The sequence below is a fragment of the Giraffa tippelskirchi genome, chromosome 1 (genome assembly GCF_054371585.1).
Source record: "Giraffa tippelskirchi isolate mGirTip1 chromosome 1, T2T-mGirTip1v1.2.pri, whole genome shotgun sequence".
In the NCBI taxonomy this organism is placed as follows: domain Eukaryota; kingdom Metazoa; phylum Chordata; class Mammalia; order Artiodactyla; family Giraffidae; genus Giraffa; species Giraffa tippelskirchi.
In genome coordinates this window covers 145,473,415-145,495,438 of record NC_137275.1, presented here as the reverse complement: position 1 = coordinate 145,495,438, position 22,024 = coordinate 145,473,415, and the positions used below count along the sequence as shown (strand labels likewise).

The following is a 22,024-nucleotide window of genomic DNA, read 5'->3' as shown; positions in this document are numbered from 1 at the left end:
TTCAAGATCTGCTCAGTCGTGTCCGACTCTGCGACCTTGTGGACTCTAGCCCACCAGGCTCCTCTGTCCATGGAATTCTCCAGGCAAGAATACTGGAGTGGGTAGCCATTCCTTTCTCCAGGGGATCTTCCCAACCCAGGGACTGAACCCTCGCCTTCTGCATCTCCTGCACTGGCAGGCAGATTCTTCACCTCTTGAGCCACTGGGGCTTCCCAGTACTCCCACAACCTTATTCAAATTCAGATCTTTTCATTACAAATAGCAAGCTCTGTCTATTCTACCACCCACAGTGATCTCTAAAAGCAACTCAAATGACCCATCTCTTAACCTGAAGATATTCCTAGCAGTTTTCACTGAGCTAAGGAAACATTTTTTAAATAAGGACTGTGTGGTGGGTAAATTTCCATAAAGCTAACTTTTCTGAATGTGTGCTCTTTCTAGTTTTTTTCCTGTTTAAAGTTCTAAGAGATAAAGATACCAGGCGATGGCTTTTCTTTTTTTTTTTTTTAACATAATTCCTTAGCAAAATAGGATGTTAGAAATCAAGTCAATTCCAGACTTTTAAAATTTTCCTGATCCATGGGGAACTATCATTTTAAAGCAAGGGTTGGCAAACTGCTGCCCAAAACCAAACCCAGCTCATGACCAATTATTGTAAATACAGTTTTTTTGGAACACAGCCACACTCTTGCACTACACGGGCATAACTGCTTCGTGGTGACAGAAACTATATGGTCCACAAAAGCTAAAACATTTACTCTACTTCTTTACAGAACAGTTGGCTGACCCCACTCTAAAGCATTTATTATAATAATAAAAACACAATTACTTTATCCTCATATCCTATATAAAATTAATATATATTTATCAAACTAAATTTAAGTAACTTTTTTTGCATGCCTTTAAAAAACTAGGATTTTTTTAAAGAAAACACTTTTCATCTTACAGTGCAGTACCTTGAAAAGTGCAGTAGTACAGTACAACAGCTGGTATACAGGGGCCAGCATCAAGTGAACAGGCAAGAAGAGTTACCAACTGGAGGAGGGAGAGAAGGTGGAAGATGGGAAACCTGAAGGGTCGTCAGCAATAGGAGATGGAAGGCAAACTGCAATTTCACTCACACCTTATGAAAAAACACAAAATTTTAGATTGATTGCTTGGATAAAATCTTACTGTGCAATTGCCTTCCTATTAGAATATCCCTCATAGTTTTAAAGTGACAAAAAAAAGGTCATAGAAAATAAGCCTGAAAGATGAGGGAGACATACATCCTAGTTTTACTGAAACAGTTTTTACTCTCAGAAGTGGCCCAATTAGAATGATAAATGATGCAGTCATCAGACTGAGAAAGAGAGAGAAGGCAGCCTTGGTGCTGAGACAAGGAGCTGCCATTTCCATGCATCCTCTGTGCTTCTTCAAACCAGTGGACAGGGCCCCTTCCTTCCTCCTTCTCCTTCCTGGTAAAGTCCTCAAAGAATCAAATAGTAATAAGTGAGCAAAAGACTAGGTGTAAAGCATCTAGAAGCAGACATGGATGGTATAGCGTCCGTATCTGCTTGGATATATATCCTTTTAGAACCTAAATGTATATGATTAAGTTCATAACTTCCATGCTACTGTGTCATGTGTAAATCAAGAGAATATTATGTACTTTGAACACTTTGCTATTAAAAAATACATATTATTATACACCTAATTGAATTAATCCTCATTAACAGTCCAGTGAAAAGTAGATTTTATTGTCTTCATTTTAGTTTTGAGGAAGCTGAGGCTCACAGAACTAGCAAACCTAGGAGTGGACATCAACCCAGTTTTATGTGATCCTTTCCATGGTACCCCATTGTTGGAAACCACAGTGGCAGAAAAGGCCCTCAAAGGATTACATAGAAGCCCCCTTGTTTTATGGATGATGTAACTATGACCAAGATATAGTTTTGCCCAAAATCACAAAGCCTAATCCAGAACCCAGGCCTCCTGATTTCTGGTGCATGTATACTTTTACCTTTAACTATACTCCAGCTCCATACTGCACCACTAACTTATGGTCATGCTAAGAAAAGATGAGGAATCAGCCTAGATCAGCCTCTACTGTTGAAACTAATTCCCTGTATTTTTAGTTTGTATTGCTATTAAGTACCTAAAAAGTTCTGGGTAAAATGTGTATTGAATGATAAAATGAAAGAACAGATCAATAGTACCACCCACAAACCCTGAAATGTTTTTTACTTTATATCCCACTGATGGGTTTGTTTCATGATTGTAGGTCATAATATTGACAATGAAAGTCAGTGAAGCAACAGCCTTTTTCAGTAGTTGCACATGCTGCTGAGTAATGGCAGGGACCTAAGCTGTTCTTTCAGTTTTTAAAGCACATCCATATACATGGTCTTTTTTGGTCTATTGCCAACATTACTACCCTCATGCCTAGTGGTCCTATTAAATCAGTGGATTTCTAATGAGTCAATTATTCTTCCATTGTCCATCAACCTTGGGCCTGTTAAGATGTGTATTTATTTTGAAAGCATTTTCTATTTCATTTCATTAGGGAGAAACCTTTGAGATGAGTTGGATTTAAATCCACTTTTCAGATCAAGGAAGTAATAGTAAAGAACTCTTTGAAGTTTAGCCAATGAACCACTGATGATATTTTATCAGGACCTTAAAAAAGATCGTGTTTCAAACCAATACATAATCGTTGTGAAAAATATTCAAACATAATAAATTTAAAAAAATAAAAAATAAAAATAAATAAATAAATAGCATAGAAAGTGAAAGCCACCAAGGATTCTATCTTCCACAGAAAAATTCCTGTTAAACACTTGGTGCATAGGAATCCTTGGTCACTTTAGAAATCTCTCTGAACCTAGAGAAAACAATAGGCTATTCTTCTTATATTATTTCCTAGAATCTTAAATCTTTAGTTTTTTAGGCAAAATCAGCTACCACTGACCACTTATTAGGAGAAAGGAAATCATTGTTTATGCTTATGGAATAAGTCAGGAATAATTTAAGCATCTCCAGTCTAATTAGCAGTTGTCCTAGGACAACACTTAGTTGAGATATCAGCTATTGACTGTCCATTTGCTTGGTCCCTCCCTTGGCAGCCCTTGCTGGGACAGGGGACCTGTAGTGCACAGAAATGTCTTTTCCATTCAGCTGCCTAGATGCACCAGGAGAGAGGGCTGAGGTCTTTCATCCTTCAACAGCCAACGTACAGTTTTCTTCTTACAAAAGAAAAGGAGAGGGTAGATCCAATGCTTCATTTAAAGGAAGACAGATAACATCCTGATGAACACTGGCCTGTCTGAGGGGAGAAAGTACCCCGCCTTGCTCTTTGAATACTGGGCTACCAGTGACCTCATGCATATTACATATGCTTTCCTTTCTGGGGGGAAAATCATAAATTATATAAGTTGTCACTTAGCAACTAGGAATGCAGCCTCCTTTGTCCTTCATAGAGCATTTACTAACAAGTAATATGTAGCCAATATTTACACATTCTACAGGTCTGAGAAGTCCAAGGATTTAAAACATTTTAGTTTAGAAATAGTTAAGCTGAAATGAAGCACAAATCTAATTTCTAATTCTAGCTTTAGTTTTTAGGGTTCCATCTTTATTTCATTTCTACCTCTTAGTCCCTACTGCATCTCTTGGTTTTCATCTTTGGTCTTGTGTGAAGGACTCAACATTTATCAGTTTATCAATGGCTTCTTGAGGTTTTATGGTTGACTTGGGCCCTAGTCCATGAGGTCGCAAAGAGTTGGACATGACTGAGCGACTAACACTTTCACTTTTGAAACACTTACATATTTAGTGCATTAGTCTCCCGAATCCTTTATTAAACACGCACCCACACTCCTCCTGGTTCTTCTCCTCCTCATCATCATCTTTCATGTTGACTATATATATTACTTCTAATTGTTTTTATTGAAGTATAGTTAATTTACAATGCTGCATTCATTTCTGGTGTACAGCAAAGTGATTCAGTTTTATGTTTTTTTTTTTTCAGATTCTTTTCCATTATATGTTATTACAAGGTATTAGATATAGTCCCCTGTGCTATACCATAGGTCCTTGTGTATGTATCTGCTCATCTCAAAGTCCTAGTTTATCTCTCCTCTAAATCCTGCTATCTACTTCAGTAACCATAAATTTGTTTTCTATGTCTGAGGCTATTTCTCAGTTTTGTAAATAAGTTCATTTGTATCACTTTTTGGATTCCATATATTAGTGATATCATATGATGTTTGTCTTTCTTTGACTTTCTTCACTTAATATGATAACCTCTAGGTCCATCCATGTATATTAATTACTTTTTATATATCTCATGAGAGATCATTTTCACAACTAGTATGTTACACCACCATGGTTGAGAACCTTTGATATATATGCATGAGTAAGTATGAGACACCTTGATCATGACAGTCTTCTGTGAGGATTTTTTTCCTTGACTGTCCATGGTCATATAATAAAGCCTAATGGCTTAGTCAGGCCGTCATTCCTCTGCATGTCGGCCCCTTCACATCTCTAACTCTGGTTCTCCCATCCCTGCTTATACATTCCTTCTGCCCACACTTTTCTCTGCCTACCCGCAGTTTTCCTCCTGCCTACCTGTCAGAGCCCCCAGGAGTCCCACCTCTCCCACCAGAACTCCTCTCCTGTCCTCCTGCTCTGCAACCACATGCCGTTCAAGGTCAGTGCTGCTCATTTAACAGTGAGATCGCACAGTACTTGGGCAGGTGAAGCATAGAGAAGGACGCAGAAAAGTACATGGCACATGTGCCTGTTCAGTTATTGAGCACTTGGTACATTTCAGTATTCTAATAAGAGCGGCACTTACTATGTATCAAGTGCAGTATCAAGGCACTTAATTTTATATTCAACTCGTAATCCTCAGTAGCCTTAATGGGATAGTTACTACTATGATCCCCATCGTACAGATGAGGAAACCAAAGCACTGTGAGATTAATGTGAATTCAGATTTTATGTAGTAGAGTTCATTCTACTGAGCTTCATTTTCTCTTTTAAATTTTTTGTTTATTTATTTATTTTTGGCTGTGCTGAGTCTCCATTGCTGCATGCGGGCTTTCTCCATTTGCTACGAATGGGGGCTACTCTCTAGTTGTGGTGCACAGTCTTCTCATTGCAGTGCTTTCTCTGGTTGCGGCTCACAGGCTCTAGAGCACTGGCTTTAGTAGTTGTGGCACCTGGGCTCAGTTGCCCCTGCAGCATGTGAAACCTGCCTGGATCAGGGATGGAACCCGTGTCCCCTGGCATTGGCAGGCGGACTCTAAACCACTGGAGTCCCAAGGAAGTCCTTCATTTTCTTTTTTAATCCTTATAGCAACCCTTTGAGGAAACAAGGCTCAAAGCAGCTGTGCTTGCCCCAGCTCACACAGCCAGTAAATGGAAAAGAAGTCTGTGAGCTTCAAAACCCATTTTCTTTTCCACTATGCAGTGCATCATTCCCAGAACATCCTTGCTATTTGCTCTAAAGTATTAAACTGTGAGGAAATCCAATATTAGCCCTATATCAGCAGTTTAGGTAAAAGTCAGGATTTGTTACCTTAACCCAGAGTTGTTCATCTGTGTATGGCTCCTACTGCTGCTCTAACAAATTACCACACACTCAATGGCTTAAAACACCATGAATTTATTATCTTACAGCTTGGGAGGTCAGAAGTCTGAAATCAGTTCCTACTGGCTAAAATCAAGGTGTTGATTTTAAAATCAGGTCTGCATTCCTTCTTGAAGCTCTAGGGGAGGATGTGTCACCTTGCCTCTTCCAGCTTCTAGAGGCTCCTGGCTTCCTTGGCTCATAGCCCCTTTCTCCAGCTTCAAAGCGCTTCACTCCAACCTTGGATTCTGTCGTTACGCCCTCTCTGTCTGACTCTGATCCTCCTGCCACCCTCTTATACCATCATGACTACATCAGGCTCACTGTGATAACCCAGGTAATCACCACATCTCAAGAGAGTTAACTGAATCCCCTCTGCAAAGTCCCTTTTACCAGGTCAGGTCACATGTTCACGGGTTTCAGTGATAAGAACATAGATATCTCTGGGGTCATGACTCAGCCTATTACAGTCTGCTAGACTGTGGGCTGACAAGGCCTGTTAGTCTCCATTAGCACAACGTCCTTGAGATTAAAAGTTTGCCTTCTACTATTCCTCCTCTTGTCACTGTTTTTGAGCCTTATATGCATCAATCTTCTTTGCTTTTATTCTAAAAAATAACTTTAAAAGAGAAGTGAGAAAAAAAGAGAAAGATGCAAGAAAGATTAAACTGCAATGAGAGACTCCACTCTGAAGCATCATTTATATTTATCTATATTACTTGTGTTTTATGTGCAGGATTGTATCCACCCACTGTACATACATATTGCACGCATCTGTGTAGAGACTGAAAAGTCACCACAACCCCTATTTTCCTCCTTTGCTTAAAACTGTGATTATGTGGTGATTTCCCTGTGAACCTTTTCTTTTTTTTTTTTTTAATCAAGGTTACAATTCAAAATGCCTATAGTTAAGCCATGTAAAAAGACATATGAGAGAAGAGGCCCTGCTGGTAATATTCAGGGGGAAAAAAAAGAGACTTTTAATGATAACCATAAATGCTTGTGAATTAAATTTTTCATTTTCTAGATCCAAACACACCACACAGAGAAGAATAACTTTGGTCTGGATTAGAGGGCTGAATTCTGGCAGAAAGAGTCAATGTGGTCATCAGTTTTGTTATATACCAGTGACTAAAATGTAAATCCTCATGAATCATAGACATCTTTATTTAAAATGTTGTATCCAAGAAGGAAAACAAAAAAGCCTATTGGAATATTTATCTTTTTAGTAGTGTACTTCATAAAGAAATGGATGCATGATACCTGGTGACTCGGTGGTAAAAAAAAAAGCCTGCATGCCAATGCAGGAGACACTTGTTTGATCCCTGGATCCAGAAGAGGATCCCTGGAAAAGGAAGTGGCAACCTACTCCAGTATTCTTGCCTAGGAAATTCCATGAACAGAGGAGCCTGGTGGGCTACATTCCATTGGGTCACAAAGAGTCAAACACAACTTAGCAACTAACAGCAAATGCTATCCATGCTTCACGTACTAACAGGAATATTAAACCCAGAAGATACCCTGCATACTTCTTGTACTTCCAAGATTAAGAAAGCTTAATTAATATTAGATGACCAAGATAATTTTAATTCACAAAATGATCCAGATAGAAATTCTGTTTTTATTTAATAATTTTATTTAGTAAGTGAGATTCCAGTCCTCATGTTCTTTGTTTTTCTGAGCCCTCCTGCAGTTTGACTCAGTTTTGACCCTTGTTATATACTAAGCACTCCCTCTAACTGCCCTTTGAACCTCTCAGTCTCGTATATCACCAAGTTACCTCCAATTACAAAGGTCTAACACCAATCTTGATAACACACCTACTTGCCACCTTCCCCAGCAGACTTGATTTTCCCTCATGAATCTGGTTCTGTGAGTGACACCACAATCTAGCCAATCCTCTCGTGAGAACTTGGAGCTATCTCAGCCTCGTTTGTCCTTCACACTCAGTCAACACGCGAGTCCTGTTGATTCTACTTCCTGTATCTCCCCAACCCCCATTGCTCTCTTCCTCTCACATCCTTCTTTCACTGCCTTGGTTTCAGTCCTCAAGACTGACCAGACCATTATAAAACAGCCTTGTACTTGCTGTCCCTGTACTGTCTTGCCTAACTCTGGTCCAGTGCTTCATAACCTGGTATCAGTGGTTTTTTACTACAGGCTCTCTGTAAAGCCTTTAAAATATTAACATGTGCTGGGAATCCCCAAATAAGGGAATGGCATGAACTGCCATTTAGACTCATTTGACCAGGAAAACTTTTCTCCATTGCACACCTGTGACGGTCTCACAGGGCAGCACTCATTGGAACCCATTGGCCTTTGCTGCCTGAATCATTTCTACAAATGAAATCATGTTACCTCCTGCTTTAAAACCCTTAATGACACCCCAAAGTCTTAAGAGTATGTTCAATTATGTCCAAGCTCCTTCACTCTTGGCTGCTACTCAGTCTTGTTTCCCAACTACACATCTCCATGAACTCTAACCTCTGTCTTCTCAGCACTGCTCAAGGTGTGAACATGCCATGTTCCTTCACAGACTATCTGTGCACACATGGTCCAACTCTGCCAGCACTCCTGTTTGCCTGGCCATCCCCTCCTATGTCACTTCCTCCGCAAAGCCTTCCATCTTTTCCATAAAGACTGGGTTGCACGCTCCTCTTTTGTAAAACTGATCACATGCATGCTACATGCTAAGTTGCTTCAGCCGTGTCCGACTCTTTGTGACCCTTTGGACGTGTGGCCTGCCAGGCTCCTCCGTCCATGGGATTCTCCATCAAGAGTACTCAAGTGGGTTGCCCTGCCCTCCTTCGGGGGATCTTCCCGACCCAGAAATTGAACCTACATCTCTTACATCTCCTGCATTAGCAAATGGGTTCTTTTACACTAGTGCTACCTGGCAGGCCCCAAACTAATCTCACTTTATGGTAAAGTACAGTGACTGAACTGCAGATACCTGAAGCAAAGTGACCATCTCACAGTCATCTGTAGTCCCTAGCACCTAAGACAGTGCCTGGCAATCAGCAAGTACTCAGGAAATGTTTGAGGAAAGAATGAATGAGAAAATGAAGAAAGGCATGAAATGAGTTAGAATCTATTAGCAGAGCACTTTATATTAAAACTGGAAAGTTGACCTTAGAAACAGAATGTGGATATCACTTGTGTTGAGCTCAATAATGTGACTTGAGGTGCCAAGGAAATAAACTCAGCTCCCAGTGAATTGAACTACCAATATGAAACCAAAAATGTCAAAAGAGGCAGAATTTATGACTGTGCTGATCATAGGAAAATCTTTAAAAATTCAGGACACTCAGGCCATTGTATTTTTGTATAGAAACATAACTTTTAAATATTCCTCATATTGTATTGTTTTTACTTTTATTATAAAACTAATGAATCCATGACCTTATATCATGAAATATGCATGGCAACAAGGATAAGCAATATAAATGCTATTTTGGTTATTTATTCTGTTTATGGCATATATTTTAAAACAATACCCATTACCAGAGATCTGCTTCTTCATACCACAATATTATTTTCAATGATGATTCATAAAGCAAACATTGTTCATTTTGCTTTATTAAATTTCTCTTGCTGCTCCTTTTTAAATATTTTTCTCCTTTGCATTCTGCCTCTCACATCAGGACTGTCAGTCTCACCAGGTAACCTTGACCTGTTCACCAAGTCACCACAGACTTTGGGAACTTTATCAATTTGAAATTTCATCTTCTACAATTTTTTTAAAAAATTTGAAAACCACCTTTTCATCAGTGTACATACCAGGGAAACTTTTTCAGCAAAGATGAGACAAGCATTTAAAAGCCAAATCCCTGATGACATTAACCCAGCCAGAGGGTTGTCTGCCATCCCTGGAGGGTCACAGTTCCCAGCAGAGCACACTGCATCTGGCTGAAACCCACCAATGACTGATATAGAAGCAGCATCTGGCTGATGATAAAACAGTCCGATAAAAGGTGGATGTTCAGCCCATCAGCTGAATGTTTGTTTTACATCTTTTCAACATCTGGCTTTTTGGCTCTTTTGTTCATCCAATCATCAGTTCAACAAACATTTATGAAGAGTACATTCTTTGCCAGATGCAATAGTAGGCACTGGGGAATAGAAAGATGAGTGTGTTCCCTTTCCTCAAAGTCATATAATCCTGTGTACATGTAGGGAGGTGGAGGGAAAGATCAGGGCCATAAACGACCAGCCCTAATTGGGGAGGTGCAGCAGAGTCAGACATGACTGAAGTGACTTAGCAGCAGCAGCAGCAGCAGCAGCACCCTTCCAGGTCAAGGTGGGGTAGGAGGTGACTTCATACCATGAAGCAGAGGGGTTAGAAGAGGCTTTCCTGAAGCAGTGGCCTGTGAGCTGGGCCTTCAGGGATGTCCTGGAAGTTTCTGGCTGGACAGAGAAGTGAAGGGCATTGCTCCCATAATGAACAATGTGGTCAAAGGCCAGAGCACAGGAGGTATCTGTGTGCGCAGGAAAGGGCAGATTGTCCACTGCAGCTAAGGCAGCGAGGTGGCAGGCCGGCAAGACATGTGCTTGGGAAGCTCAACACAGGTGAGAGTGTGAGGGCCCTGAAGGACATTCTCAGCAGTCTGACTTTATCTTCTAGTGTTGAGAATTTCCTGCAAGTTGTCTATGTAGCATGCACGCTAAGTCACTTCAGTCATGTCCCACTCTTTGTGACCCCATGGACTGTAGCCCACCAGGCTCCTCTGTCCATGGGATTCGTCAGACAAGAATACTATAGTGGTTGCCATGCCCTCCTCCAGGGGATCTACCCGACCCAGAGATCAAACACACATCTCCCTTGTTTCCTGCATTGGCAGGCAGGTTCTTTATCACTAGTGACACCTGGGAAGCCCATTTCTATCCAGATTAAACTTCAAAAAATAACAAGTTGACTTTTTTTTTTTTACTTTTCTTGCAGGTATTTTGTCATCCAATTATCATGGAATTCCGTACAGTGTTAGGGGGAGTCTTCCGAGGGTTTGGCCCTTAAAGTAGGTCCTATCTGAAAAGTGACATCCCAGCTCTGATATTTTGAGTGGTCACACTCCTATATACATTTTATTACATCTCCACCCTTAAAATGAAACTAATTATCTTCATCTACTTCCTTAGTTTGAGAGAGAGAAAGTTTACCTGCATCTTTTCCTTATTGTCACATTCATTTAAGATGCTTAAGTCTGAGAACTGTTCTCATTCCGGCACCTGTTTATTTTGGAAGCATTTATTCAAATTGAATGGACCCCCATACACCTTATGTGATACTCCAAACAACCAGTGGTTCTAACAGAAGCTGCTGTGGGTATCAGGTCCCCACGCCCGCCCTGTCTACCCCATGTTTATTTTATTCCCATTGGAAATGGTGGAGAGGCATTCATTTGGAGAGATGTTTCTGAATCCTTGTTCAGATGCTGTGACGTGTCCAGCTCTTTGTGACCTCATGAACTGCAGCATGCTAGGCTTCCCCGTCCTTCACTGTCTCTCAGCATCAGGGTCTTTTAAAATGATTCTGCTCCTCGCATCAGGTGGCCAAAGTTTTGGAGCTTCAGTTTCAACATCAGTCCTTCCAATAAATATTCAGGATTGATTTCCTTTAGGATTGACTCATTTGATCTCCTTGTAGTCTAAGGGACTCTCAAGAGTCCTCTCCAACACCACAGTTCAAAAGCATCAATTCTTCAGTGCTCAACCTTCTTTATGGTCCAACTCTCACATTTGTACATGACTACTGGAAAAACCATAGCTTTGACTATAAGGATATTTGTTGGCAAAGTGATGTCTCTGCTTTCAAATACACTGGCTAAGTTTGTCATAGCTTTTCTTCCGAGGAGCAAGCGTCTTTTAATTTTGTGGCTATAGTCATGTCCACAGTGATTTTGGAGCCCAAGGAAATAAAATCTGTCACTGTTTCCACTTTTTCCCCTTCTATTTGCCATGAAGTGATGGGACCAGATGCCATGATCTTAGATTTTGAATGTTGAGTTTTAAGTCCACTTTTTCACTTTCTTCTTTCACCTTCATCAAGAGGCTCTCAATCCTGGTTATACAGAATTACCTGGGAAGTTTTAAAAATTTTCTAAATTTAAAAAAATTAACGTCTGGGACATACTTCCCAGAGTTTAATAGATATGAAATGGGGCCCAGGACTCAGGACTTTTTAAAAGCTCCCAGATGGCTTTAAAGTATATCAGGATTGGGACCACTGAGTAAGAGAGTGACATCTGGGCCACAGCAACATTCAGACTCTACTCAAGGACGTTGTATCACCATCCTAACCTTGACTCTGGGCACACACCCCCCTTACAGTTCTGAGTCCAGCCCACTGAGCACAGACCCCCATGAGTTCTGAGTGGCCACTGCTACAACAGGAAGAGCTCCTATAGCACAAACACCCAGCCCTAAATTTTCAACAAGCACAAGGGCAGCTGATTCAAGAAAAGGGACTCTTCTTGAAGAAAACGGAGCTCTCCTTAGAGTTTTTACAATAAAATTACCCTGGCACAGAATAGTAATGATGGTATATTATTTAAGGTTAGATTTTTTTTTTTCTTGTTTCTGTTTCTTAGCATTTGTGTCTATACCTCCTGTAAAATTTTTATACAGTTTTTAAAGTTGACTTGCCACTTACAGTACATGTTGTTCCATACATTCTTGAGCCTGTATACCAGTAGTTGGTATCTCCCAGTAGTTGGTATCTCCCAGTAGTTGGTATCTCCCAGTAGTTGGTATCTCCCACTCCTCCACCTGTATATTGCCCCATCCCCTCCAACTGGTAACCACTATTTTGTTTTCTATGAGTCTGCTTCTCTTTTTGTTGTATTCACTAGTTTGTTGTATTTTTTAGATTCCACATATAAGTGATTTCATACAGTATTTGTCTTTCTAATTAGGGTTCATTTCAGTTCAGTTGCTCAGTCATGTCCGAATCTTTGCGACCCCATGAACTGCAGCACGCCAGGCCTCCCTGTCCATCACCAGTTCCTGGAGTTTACTCAAACTCATGTCCGCTGAGTCAGTGATGCCATCCAACAATCTCATCCAGTGTCATCCCCTTCTCCTCCTGCCTTCAATCTTTCCCAGCATCAGGGTCTTTTCAAATGAGTCAGTTCTTCACATCAGGAAGCCAAAGTATTGAAGTTTCAGCTTCAGCATCAGTCCTTCCAATACAGGATTGATTTCCTTTAGGATGGGCGGGTTGGATGGATTAAAAAGGATAGGAAATCCAAAGTCACAATAGCTTAAGTAAGAGAGAAAAACGTTTCTCTCTTATACATACACAGGCCATCCAGGGCCAGTATGGTGTCACCACCAGGAAGTTAGGCAGCTTCCATCTTTTTGCCTATCAATATCCAAGATGGAAGGTTAAATTTTAGACAACATGTTCATATTGCAGCCAGCAAGGAGGAGAAGGGGAGGGGGAAATGCCACATTCTCTTTTTGTGTGTTTTTCCATGAAGCTGCACACAACCTTCCATGTATATCCCTTTGCCCAGCACTTAGTCACATGGCACCTTCAAGGGAGGTCAGCAAATATAGTCTGTATGCCGAAGGGTCATGTGCCCAGCTAAAAACTGAGCATTTCTTTACTGCTGCAAAGGAGGAGCCAAAGTCTTAGAGTAACAGGTTCCTGCCCCACCCCTACAAACAACTGGATGATATTCATTCAGTTACATGTAAATGACCTGTTTGATTGGGGGCCTGTTGAAAACCACTAAAATGGGGAGATTTTTCTTGTATCCCAATCTTCCATGGCTCTTGCTCCCACTGCCCAGAAAAAAACACCAGTCCTATAAGAAACATATTCCAGGAAGTTCAAAAAACCAAGCCTCAGACCTGCTACCCCTCCAATAGGTTAGAGAGGATGGGCTGTCTACAAAGACAGAGGAAGGGCTGCCTTTTCTGCAGATTAATTCCTCCAGATTTACATGGATGCCAGGAGCTCTCTCTGCTTCATTTTGGAAGAAGCACAGATTATTTTCACTGCATCGTAAATATGTTTAACACTCTATTATATCACCTGTTAAACGAGTTGTCTTGGGTGACTGCAAATCATAGTTTAGAAACAACTCTCTAAGATTTAAAGGCCCTCAAAATTCCTGGATGCTCTAGTTAAATGTTTAAGATTAAGAGTGTATATACACAATGGAATATTACTCAGCCATTAAAAAAATACATTTGAATCGGTTCTACTGAGATGGATGAAACTGGAGCCCATTATACAGAGTGAAGTAAGCCAGAAAGAAAAACAACAATACAGTATACTAATGCATATATATGGAATTTGAAAGATGGTAACGATAACCCTATATGCGAGACAGAATAAGAGACACAGATGCATAGAACAATTTTATGGACTCTGAGGGAGAAGGTGAGGGTGGGACGTTCTGGGAGAATAGCATTGAAACATGTATATTATCATATGTGAAACAGAACACCATTCCATGTTCGATGCATGAGACAAGGGCTCAGGGCCGGGGCAATGGGATGACCCAAAGGGATGGGATGGGGAGGGAGGTGGGTGGGGTTCCAGGAAGGGGAACACATGTAAACCCATGGCTGATTCATGTCAATGTATGGCAAAAACTATTACAATATTGTAAAGTAATTAGCCCCCAACTAAAATAAATAAATTTATAAAAAAAAATAAATAAAAAAATAAAATAAAATAAAATAAAAGATTAAGAGTGGAGGATGTAGACCTTGCTACAAAATTCGTTTCAAGGAGGGGAAACAATCTCCTTTGGGTTGGTTCCTGAGTTTTCTTCCCTATTTATTTATTTTTTTCTTTTCTCACTCTGCAGTAAGCCAAGGCTAAGGTAAGAATTGGATTGGCAGTCAAACGTGCTACTGTCTTATGAGAGTCTGCTTTCTCTTCCTTACCCAGTGTTCCAGGACCTGCGGCGGGGGCATCCAGAAACGCGAAGTTCTTTGCAAACAGCGCATGGCTGATGGGAGCTTCCTGGAGCTTCCTGAGACCTTCTGTTCGGCCCCCAAACTGGCCTCCCAGCAAGCCTGCAAGAAAGATGACTGTCCCAGTGAGTGGCTGCTCTCCGACTGGACAGAGGTATGTGTGCTCCTCAGGAGATAACAAAAGAGGCATAAAGAGAAGAAAGCACCCAGACTTACAGATACAGAAGGCGAGAACAGAACAAAAGAATCCTCCTAGCACTGTGGAACAGAGTTGGGGGGGGAGGGTTGTTGTTGTTTTGTTTTTTAAACTTATTTTCTTGGCTGTCTTGGGTCTTAGCTGTGTCATGCGGGATCTTTCATTGCAGCACACGGACTCTTGAGTTGGGCTTAGTTGCTCCACAGCATTTGGGATCTTAGTTCCCCAAACAAGGATCTAACCTGTGTCCCCTGCATTGCAAGGTGGCTTGTTAACCAATGGACCATCAGGGAAGTCCCTGAGTTGTTGTTGTTTTTTTTTAATCTTCTTTGCAGTGTAGGTAATTTACAGTATGGTGTTCCTTTCAGGTGTACAGCAAAGTGAATCAGTTATACATGGAACAGAGTTTTTGTAAGCATTGACACCATAGTGTGTAACTAGCTTTTAACTAGGCTGCAGGGATGGGAGTTGTTAAGCAACCAGCCCTCGCTCAACAATCAGGAGCAGAAAATTGAAAATGGGCCCTTCATGGAACAAACCAGGCCTCGTTTGTACTATTTGGATCCAGGATTTTACTGAGAACGCTAGGTTCCTCCTCTCCATTCACTCCCACCTTCCTGACATTCCCCACTCCCCCTTCCTCCCGCCCCATGTCTCCTCCTCCCAGATGTTTCTAGTCTTTCCTCAGGAAAGGCAAAGCCTCTCTAGTTCTTTTCATCCAAGTTACTGGACAATGAGGCATATGATTTATTAGGAAAAGAAGGCCAAGGAAATCCTGCCTCCTTCCTGTCAGTTTCCTGGATCCAAAACGTCAACAGCTTCCCAGCAAGAGAAGTTGATTTCCCTCGATGCCCTGTATCTGGGGAGATGACCACATCGGCATTACCATTCCTGACTTACCTCATCAGTTAAGGATAGACCCCCAACTAACCTGCTTCTCTAAATCATTCCTACTTCAACACTCGCCTGAACTAACTCATCGACACCCAGCTCCAACTTGTTTTCAGCCTCTACTCCTTCTTTGATTCGCCTGCAACTCCCCCAGCTTCATAGGCCCCTGTGTCTTCCATAGAAACCACCCCCACCAAAAGTCTCACCTCGCAAGTAGATTCAGCCAAAAATGGAATTATGAGGCCTGAAGTGAAAATCTTAGGGTCCAAACCAGATTCAAGGCCCTTCTCTTTCTTGCCTAGAAGCCTCTGGATTGGCCTTGTCTATCTCACTGCCTCCTTTGTAGACCATGCAACTCACAGGACAGAGCCACTGCTGCTGCTTGAAATCCATCACACAGGTCCTAGCTGCCCCAGAGAGGAAAGCAGCTGTCTCTGAAAATGAAGATGCCACGTCGTTCAGCCTATGTTCTGAGAATTCTCGCCCCGTGTTTTATCAGCCCATGCAGAGGTCCATCAGACGACACCTGCTGAGTACACTGCAGTTGAGACTTAACCTATGTCACCATAGGTTTTGCAGTTTGGCAGTAAAATTTGCCCTTCTGATGGTAGCTCCCCGCAAATGTCTCAGAACAGAAGGGGGAACAATTTTTATCATCTTTTGGAAGTAATTTTGTTTCAGAAGGGTGAAAGATTTAATGTGTGGGATGAGTGTATGTGTATGTGCATGTGTGAACATGTTAGTGACAATTTTTCCATGGAATGTTGATTTGGGGTATAGTATCATATAGGAAAGATAGATCAATGGAACAAGATAGAAAACCCAGAGTTACACCCACACACCTATGGGCACCTTGTGTGTGTGTGTGCGTGTGTGTGTGTGCACATGCTCAGTTGCCAAGTCATGTCCAACTCTTTGCTACCCCATGGACTGTAGCCTGCCAGACTCTTCTATCCGTGGGATTTTCCAGGCAAGAATACTGGAGAGGGTTGCTATTTCCTCCTCCAGGGAATCTTTCCAACCCAGGGATCAAACCCGAGTCTCCTGCAGCTCCTGCATTAGCAGGTAGATTCTTTACTGCTGAGCCACCAGGGTGGCAGAAGATGAAAGGGTTAGATAGCATCACCGACTCAATGGATATAAATTTGAGCAAACACCAGGACATAGTGGAGGATAGAAGAGCCCAGCGTGCTGTAGTCCATGGGGTCGCAAAGAGTCAGACACGACTTAGCAACTAAACAACAACAATCATGTATGAAAAATCATTAACAGCAGTGCAGGTGAGAGCACTGATGTATTAGCCAAGTAAATGGCTCTAGATGAAGACTGCCTCCCAGGGGTGTATTGTAAAAATCATTGCTCTTCTAAGGCTGTCAGTGGCAGGCTTCCATGAGTGGGATGCCAAGAAGGGGACTTGTGTGTATTAGAGTTGTCCTTCCAAGTTCCTGGAGTTTGTGGCCTCTGAGCACATGGAACTCAGAGAGGATCTGAAGGAGGAATTCTTGCAATTAGGCACTAAGTTGCCAGTAAGTAAAGGAGACCTGTAGAACAGTATCATGTGTACTTGAGAGTTCAGATCCAAAGACAGGCAAACTTAGTTTCAAATCCTGACTCTGCTACTTACTGGCTGTGTAACCTTGGGCTGGTTACTTGACCCTTCTAGGCTTTAGTTTGCTCAACTGGATATTGGCGATGATAATTGTGTCCACTAACATGGTTATCAGTTATAAATGATGCATATAAAGTACTCTGTTCCTAGTAAAAGTTAACCCTTATCATGGTTGTGATTTTCTTCTATCTCTCCTCATTGTCAGGAAAAGGAGAGGTGGTCAAGACCTCCCACAGGCTCTGCTGGTCTTCCCAGGAGGCAGAAGTTACATTTTGAGAATAAGGAATAGTTAGCCCTTATCCAAGGAATGTTACTAGGTTCTGCATTATCTGGGTTGATGAATGGAAATTCCAAACATTGAGATGGGGCTGGGAGTGGTGGGATTTTAACCCCTATTCACTGGGGTTAAACTCGAGCTGATGCCATACAAAAGTGCTCCTGGGGGTGTTCACAAAGGCTTCAGTTGGCCCTGTTATCCCCACAACCCTTCCTTTGGCCCTCTGGCTGGGATAAGACTTGCATTCCACACCCCCCACATGACTCCCTTTGGAGAAAGGAAGACCTGGATGATCTATGGGTGTTTTCATCCTCAACTATCTGGGCTTAATCTCATGGTTACTGCACAGAATCCCTTAGAGACAGAATTAAGCCAAAGTTTTAAACACTTCAAATAAAATTACTTTCAGATTCTATTCTGAGAAAAGGTCTCTCAAAAGACCTTACTTCTTTTTTTTAAAAGAAACGCTTGCATCTCTTGAAAGAGTTGGCTATTCAATATTTTTAAGTCATATTTTTATGGAAATTCCTTCCTCCCCCAAGCATAAAAGAAATTAAAGTCAGAGCAGTCAATTTTAGAGCTAGAAGGAACTTAGGAGATCCTATAGTCTAGTGGTTCTTTAAAAAATTAAAGCCACAAAACCCTTTTTTTTCCATTGAAATGTTTCAATGAAGTCAGAAATCTAAAACAGAACGAATCAGAGTTATTTGGTGAAATTGTGGGTAGGGGTCCCAGATCCCCAAATGGTTGGATCTGTAGATCACCTGAGAAGCCCTTCAATCACATCCTCAACATAGTTAAAGAACACACTTTGAAAATCCCTGCTCGAGTATAGTTTCCCTGTTTCAGAAATGTGGAAATTGAGCCTAGAGAAAGAACTAGATTTGACCAGAATCATAAACTGATCTTCCAATACACGGTCCATATTTCCATTTCTGTACTTGGCAACACTCAAATGACCAGGCTTTTAAAATTTCCAGGCTCTCTACCCCCATTCTACCTGAGCCCTGGATTTGGTGCTGTCATTTACAATAAAATAAGGGGTGGGTGGAATCTGAAATCCATGCTCTTCAGGGAACAAAAGCAATGGGCTTGATTCTCATCTCCACTTTTTGCATCTTAAATGTCTTTTAGGGTGGTGGATATCTCAGTGCATTGTGTGGAATAGTTCATTTCCATGGGCTAGCATATGAAACTTGGAAACCTAAGATACTATTTTTTAGTTTCTACTGTCATTTTTCAAGTTAACATGGCATGCTGCCATGACCCTAGTTCAGGCCTTTATCATCTCAAGCCTGGACTACTGTAGCAGCCTCCTTAACTGACATCCTTGCCTCCCATCCATCTCCTACTCCTATCCCTCCCAGACACTGTTGCCAGATTAACCTTCTCAAAACACCTCTTTCATCATTTCACTCCTCCCTTAAATGGCTCCTTATTGCCTTATGGACCAATTCCAAACCTTCCGTCTGAAAATTAAAAGTCTCCAACATCTGGCCCCAAACTACCTCTTGAGCTCCTGACACTCTCCACTTGGCCCCTCTGTTCAGCCAAACTGGTTCAGCTCTGTCCCCAAGCCTGCCTTAGCCTTGAGCACTGAACTCTTCCACCTTGATTTTGGATAGTTCCCTGCCTGCCATGCTTACTCCTGGTTCTCTAAACCCATCCAGACTCCAACCATCTTCCAGACTAGGCCAGGAAATCACTGGTATACCATGAGCATTCACTCATGGTATTGTTAGCATTCATTTTATAATATCAATACTTCACTTACAATCTTGTATTTTTACCAAGTTCTGTTATTGCTATTTCTTTAAACAGCTTTATTGAGGTATAATTTATATTCTTTAAATTCAACTTAGCATAATGTCTTCAGTGTTTATCCATGTCGTAGCACATTATCAAAACATTTCTTCTTATGGTGGAATAACATATTCTATTAGTATAGACATACCATATTTCATTTATCCATTCATCAGTTGATGCATGTTTGAGTTGTCTCCATTTTTGCCTATTAAGAATAATGTTGCTATGAACCTTAGCATACAAGTCTTTATGTGGATGTATGTTTTCATTTCTCTCAGGTAAGATACCTAGGAGTGAAATTGCTCGGTATGATCAGATGGTAAAGAATCTGCCTGCAATGCAGGAGACCCAGTTTTGATCCCAGGGTTGGGAAGATCCCCTGGAGAAGGGAATGGCTCCCCATTCCAGTATTCTTTCCCAAACAAGTCCATGGACAGATGAGCCTGGTGGGCTACAGTCCATGGGGTTGCAAAGAGTTGAACATGACTGAGCAACTAACACACAAACGATAAATATATGTTTCTTAACTTTTTAAGAAACCATCAAACTTTTTCTAAAAGGGCTGTATTTTACATTCCCAGCAGCATTACAGGAAGGCTCTAATTTTTCCACATCCTCACTTATGATAATAACACTTATTATTGTCATTTTGATTATGAAAATTCTAGTGAATATAGAGTGCTATTTCATTGTGGTTTTGATTTCCATGTTCCCTAATATACCATTTCATTTTAATAATGCATTTGGATTTCTTCTCATTATTTGATAACATCCCTTTGAGGTTAGGAATCGTCTTATACATCTTTGTCCCATAGCATTTAGCATCACACCTCAAACAAAGTAGATGCATAAGAATTATCTGATACTTGACATTGAAATATTATAATTAATTTGTAAAGGAAGGAGAAAGGAATTAGCATTAATTGAATGTCATTTTTGTGTGTGAAGTTTTAAAATATATTATCTCATTGAATTCCCAGCCTTGCCAAATAAGTTATAAGAAGTAGAAACAGACTCAGAGTTTAAGTGACTTGCCACCTAGTGACATGCAGTACTGAGCTGGAATTTGAACAGTGGACTCTATAACTGTACCTCTAAAGCCCAGACCATAAAAGTAAAAATAGGTGAAATGTCCACAGGAGACCTGAGACCAGAAAAAAGTGTGGCTACAATATGGATGTGTCTTTTCATACTGTAACATAATTAATTTCTCTCTCTCTCTCAGTGGCTATTGCTTTTCCAAGCAATTTTTCTCATATTTTGGTGAGTTTGAGAGTCCATACAAAACCCACTAGCCTCCAGTTCTCCACATTTACATGCATTTGGCCTTTCTCCCCCCACCAGTGTTCCACGAGCTGCGGGGAGGGCACCCAGACACGAAGTGCCGTTTGCCGGAAGGTGCTGAAAACCGGCGTCTCATCAATTGTCAATTCCTCCTTGTGCCCACCCCTGCCATTCTCTTCATCCATCAGGCCCTGTATGCTGGCCACCTGTGCAAGTGAGTACGTCAGTGCTCTGGGATGGGGAGAGAGCAAGAGTGGTAGCTTTCCCTGAGCCCAAGAGCAGTGGGGATAGTCAGGCAGTAAAGCTCTCAGAGGGCATCAGGCTGGTGATCTCAGCTAGAGATGGAAAAGGAATCTTAATTACACGTGGCCAGGCAGAAGGCTCTTCTCCACTGGGGGAAAACCAGTTTGCAGGAAGTAGAGCAAAGTGCACTTGCTGGCATATGGAGATCTGGAAGCTGGAGTCAGTATATTACTAATGAAGTCTAATGTGACCCACTCCAGGATTTTAAACTAAACAGTGTGTTCTGTTTACTAGTAACCCCTAGAGGTATAACACTTCTGAGGTCTTCTCTCCATGTATATGCGAGCCGTGATGCTCTGTAGGACCCAAAAGGGAGACATTCTCCTTCTCTTTGTCCTCTGCCTCTTTTTATGATTCTGATTTCTTTCTTTTTTTAAATTTTTTAAAAATTATTTATTTTAATTGGAGAGGCTAATTACTTTACAATATTATAGTGGTTTTCCCCATACATTGACATGAGTCAGCCATGGGTGTACATGTGCCCCCAATCCTGAACTCCCCTCCCACCTCCCTCCCCATCCCATCCCTCAGCGTTGTCCCAGTGCACTGGCTTTGAATGCTGTTTCATGCATCGAACTTGGGCTAGTGATCTATTTCACATATGGTAATATACATGTTTCAATGCTATTCTCTCAAATCATCCCACCCTCGCCTTCTCCCACAGAGTCTAAAAGTCTGTTCTTTATATCTGTGTCTCTTTTGCTGTCTCACATATAGGGTCATTGTTACCATCTTTCTAAATTCCATATATATGCGTTCCATATATATACTGTATTGGTGTTTTTCTTTCTGACTTATTTCACTGTATAATAGGCTCCAGTTTCATCTACTTCATTGGAACTGATTCAAATGTGTTCTTTTTAATAGCTGAGTAATATTTCTTTTTTAAAAAGGTCCTTCTAAAGAGAGGAACTGTCTTTCTCCTGGAATCACCCTACATCTAGAACCCTTCCTCTCAGTTTCTAGAGGTAGAAGGCCCCAAGAGAGTGATAGCAGGTTGCCCAGCTGCACCTCCTTAGCTCTCCCGTGCTTGATTGTGGCAGCAGCTTGATGGTCCACAGTTGGTAGCCAGCTCCTCCCTTAAAACAAGGCAGGAAATGAAGGTCCTGG

The 22,024-nt window shown here is 41.3% G+C and overlaps 1 protein-coding gene across 4 annotated transcripts in view; it reads left to right on the top strand.

Annotated features, from left to right (window-relative positions):
- ADAMTSL1 (ADAMTS like 1) overlaps positions 1–22,024 on the top strand; it is a 479,878-nt gene that overhangs the window by 308,097 nt on the left and 149,757 nt on the right. For all 4 annotated transcript variants that reach the window (XM_081499058.1, XM_081499072.1, XM_081499064.1 and 1 more), the window contains 2 exons: positions 14,523–14,702; positions 20,672–20,825. In XM_081499058.1, coding sequence (XP_081355184.1) covers positions 14,523–14,702; positions 20,672–20,825 — 334 coding nt within the window. The remainder of the gene's footprint in view (positions 1–14,522; positions 14,703–20,671; positions 20,826–22,024) is intronic.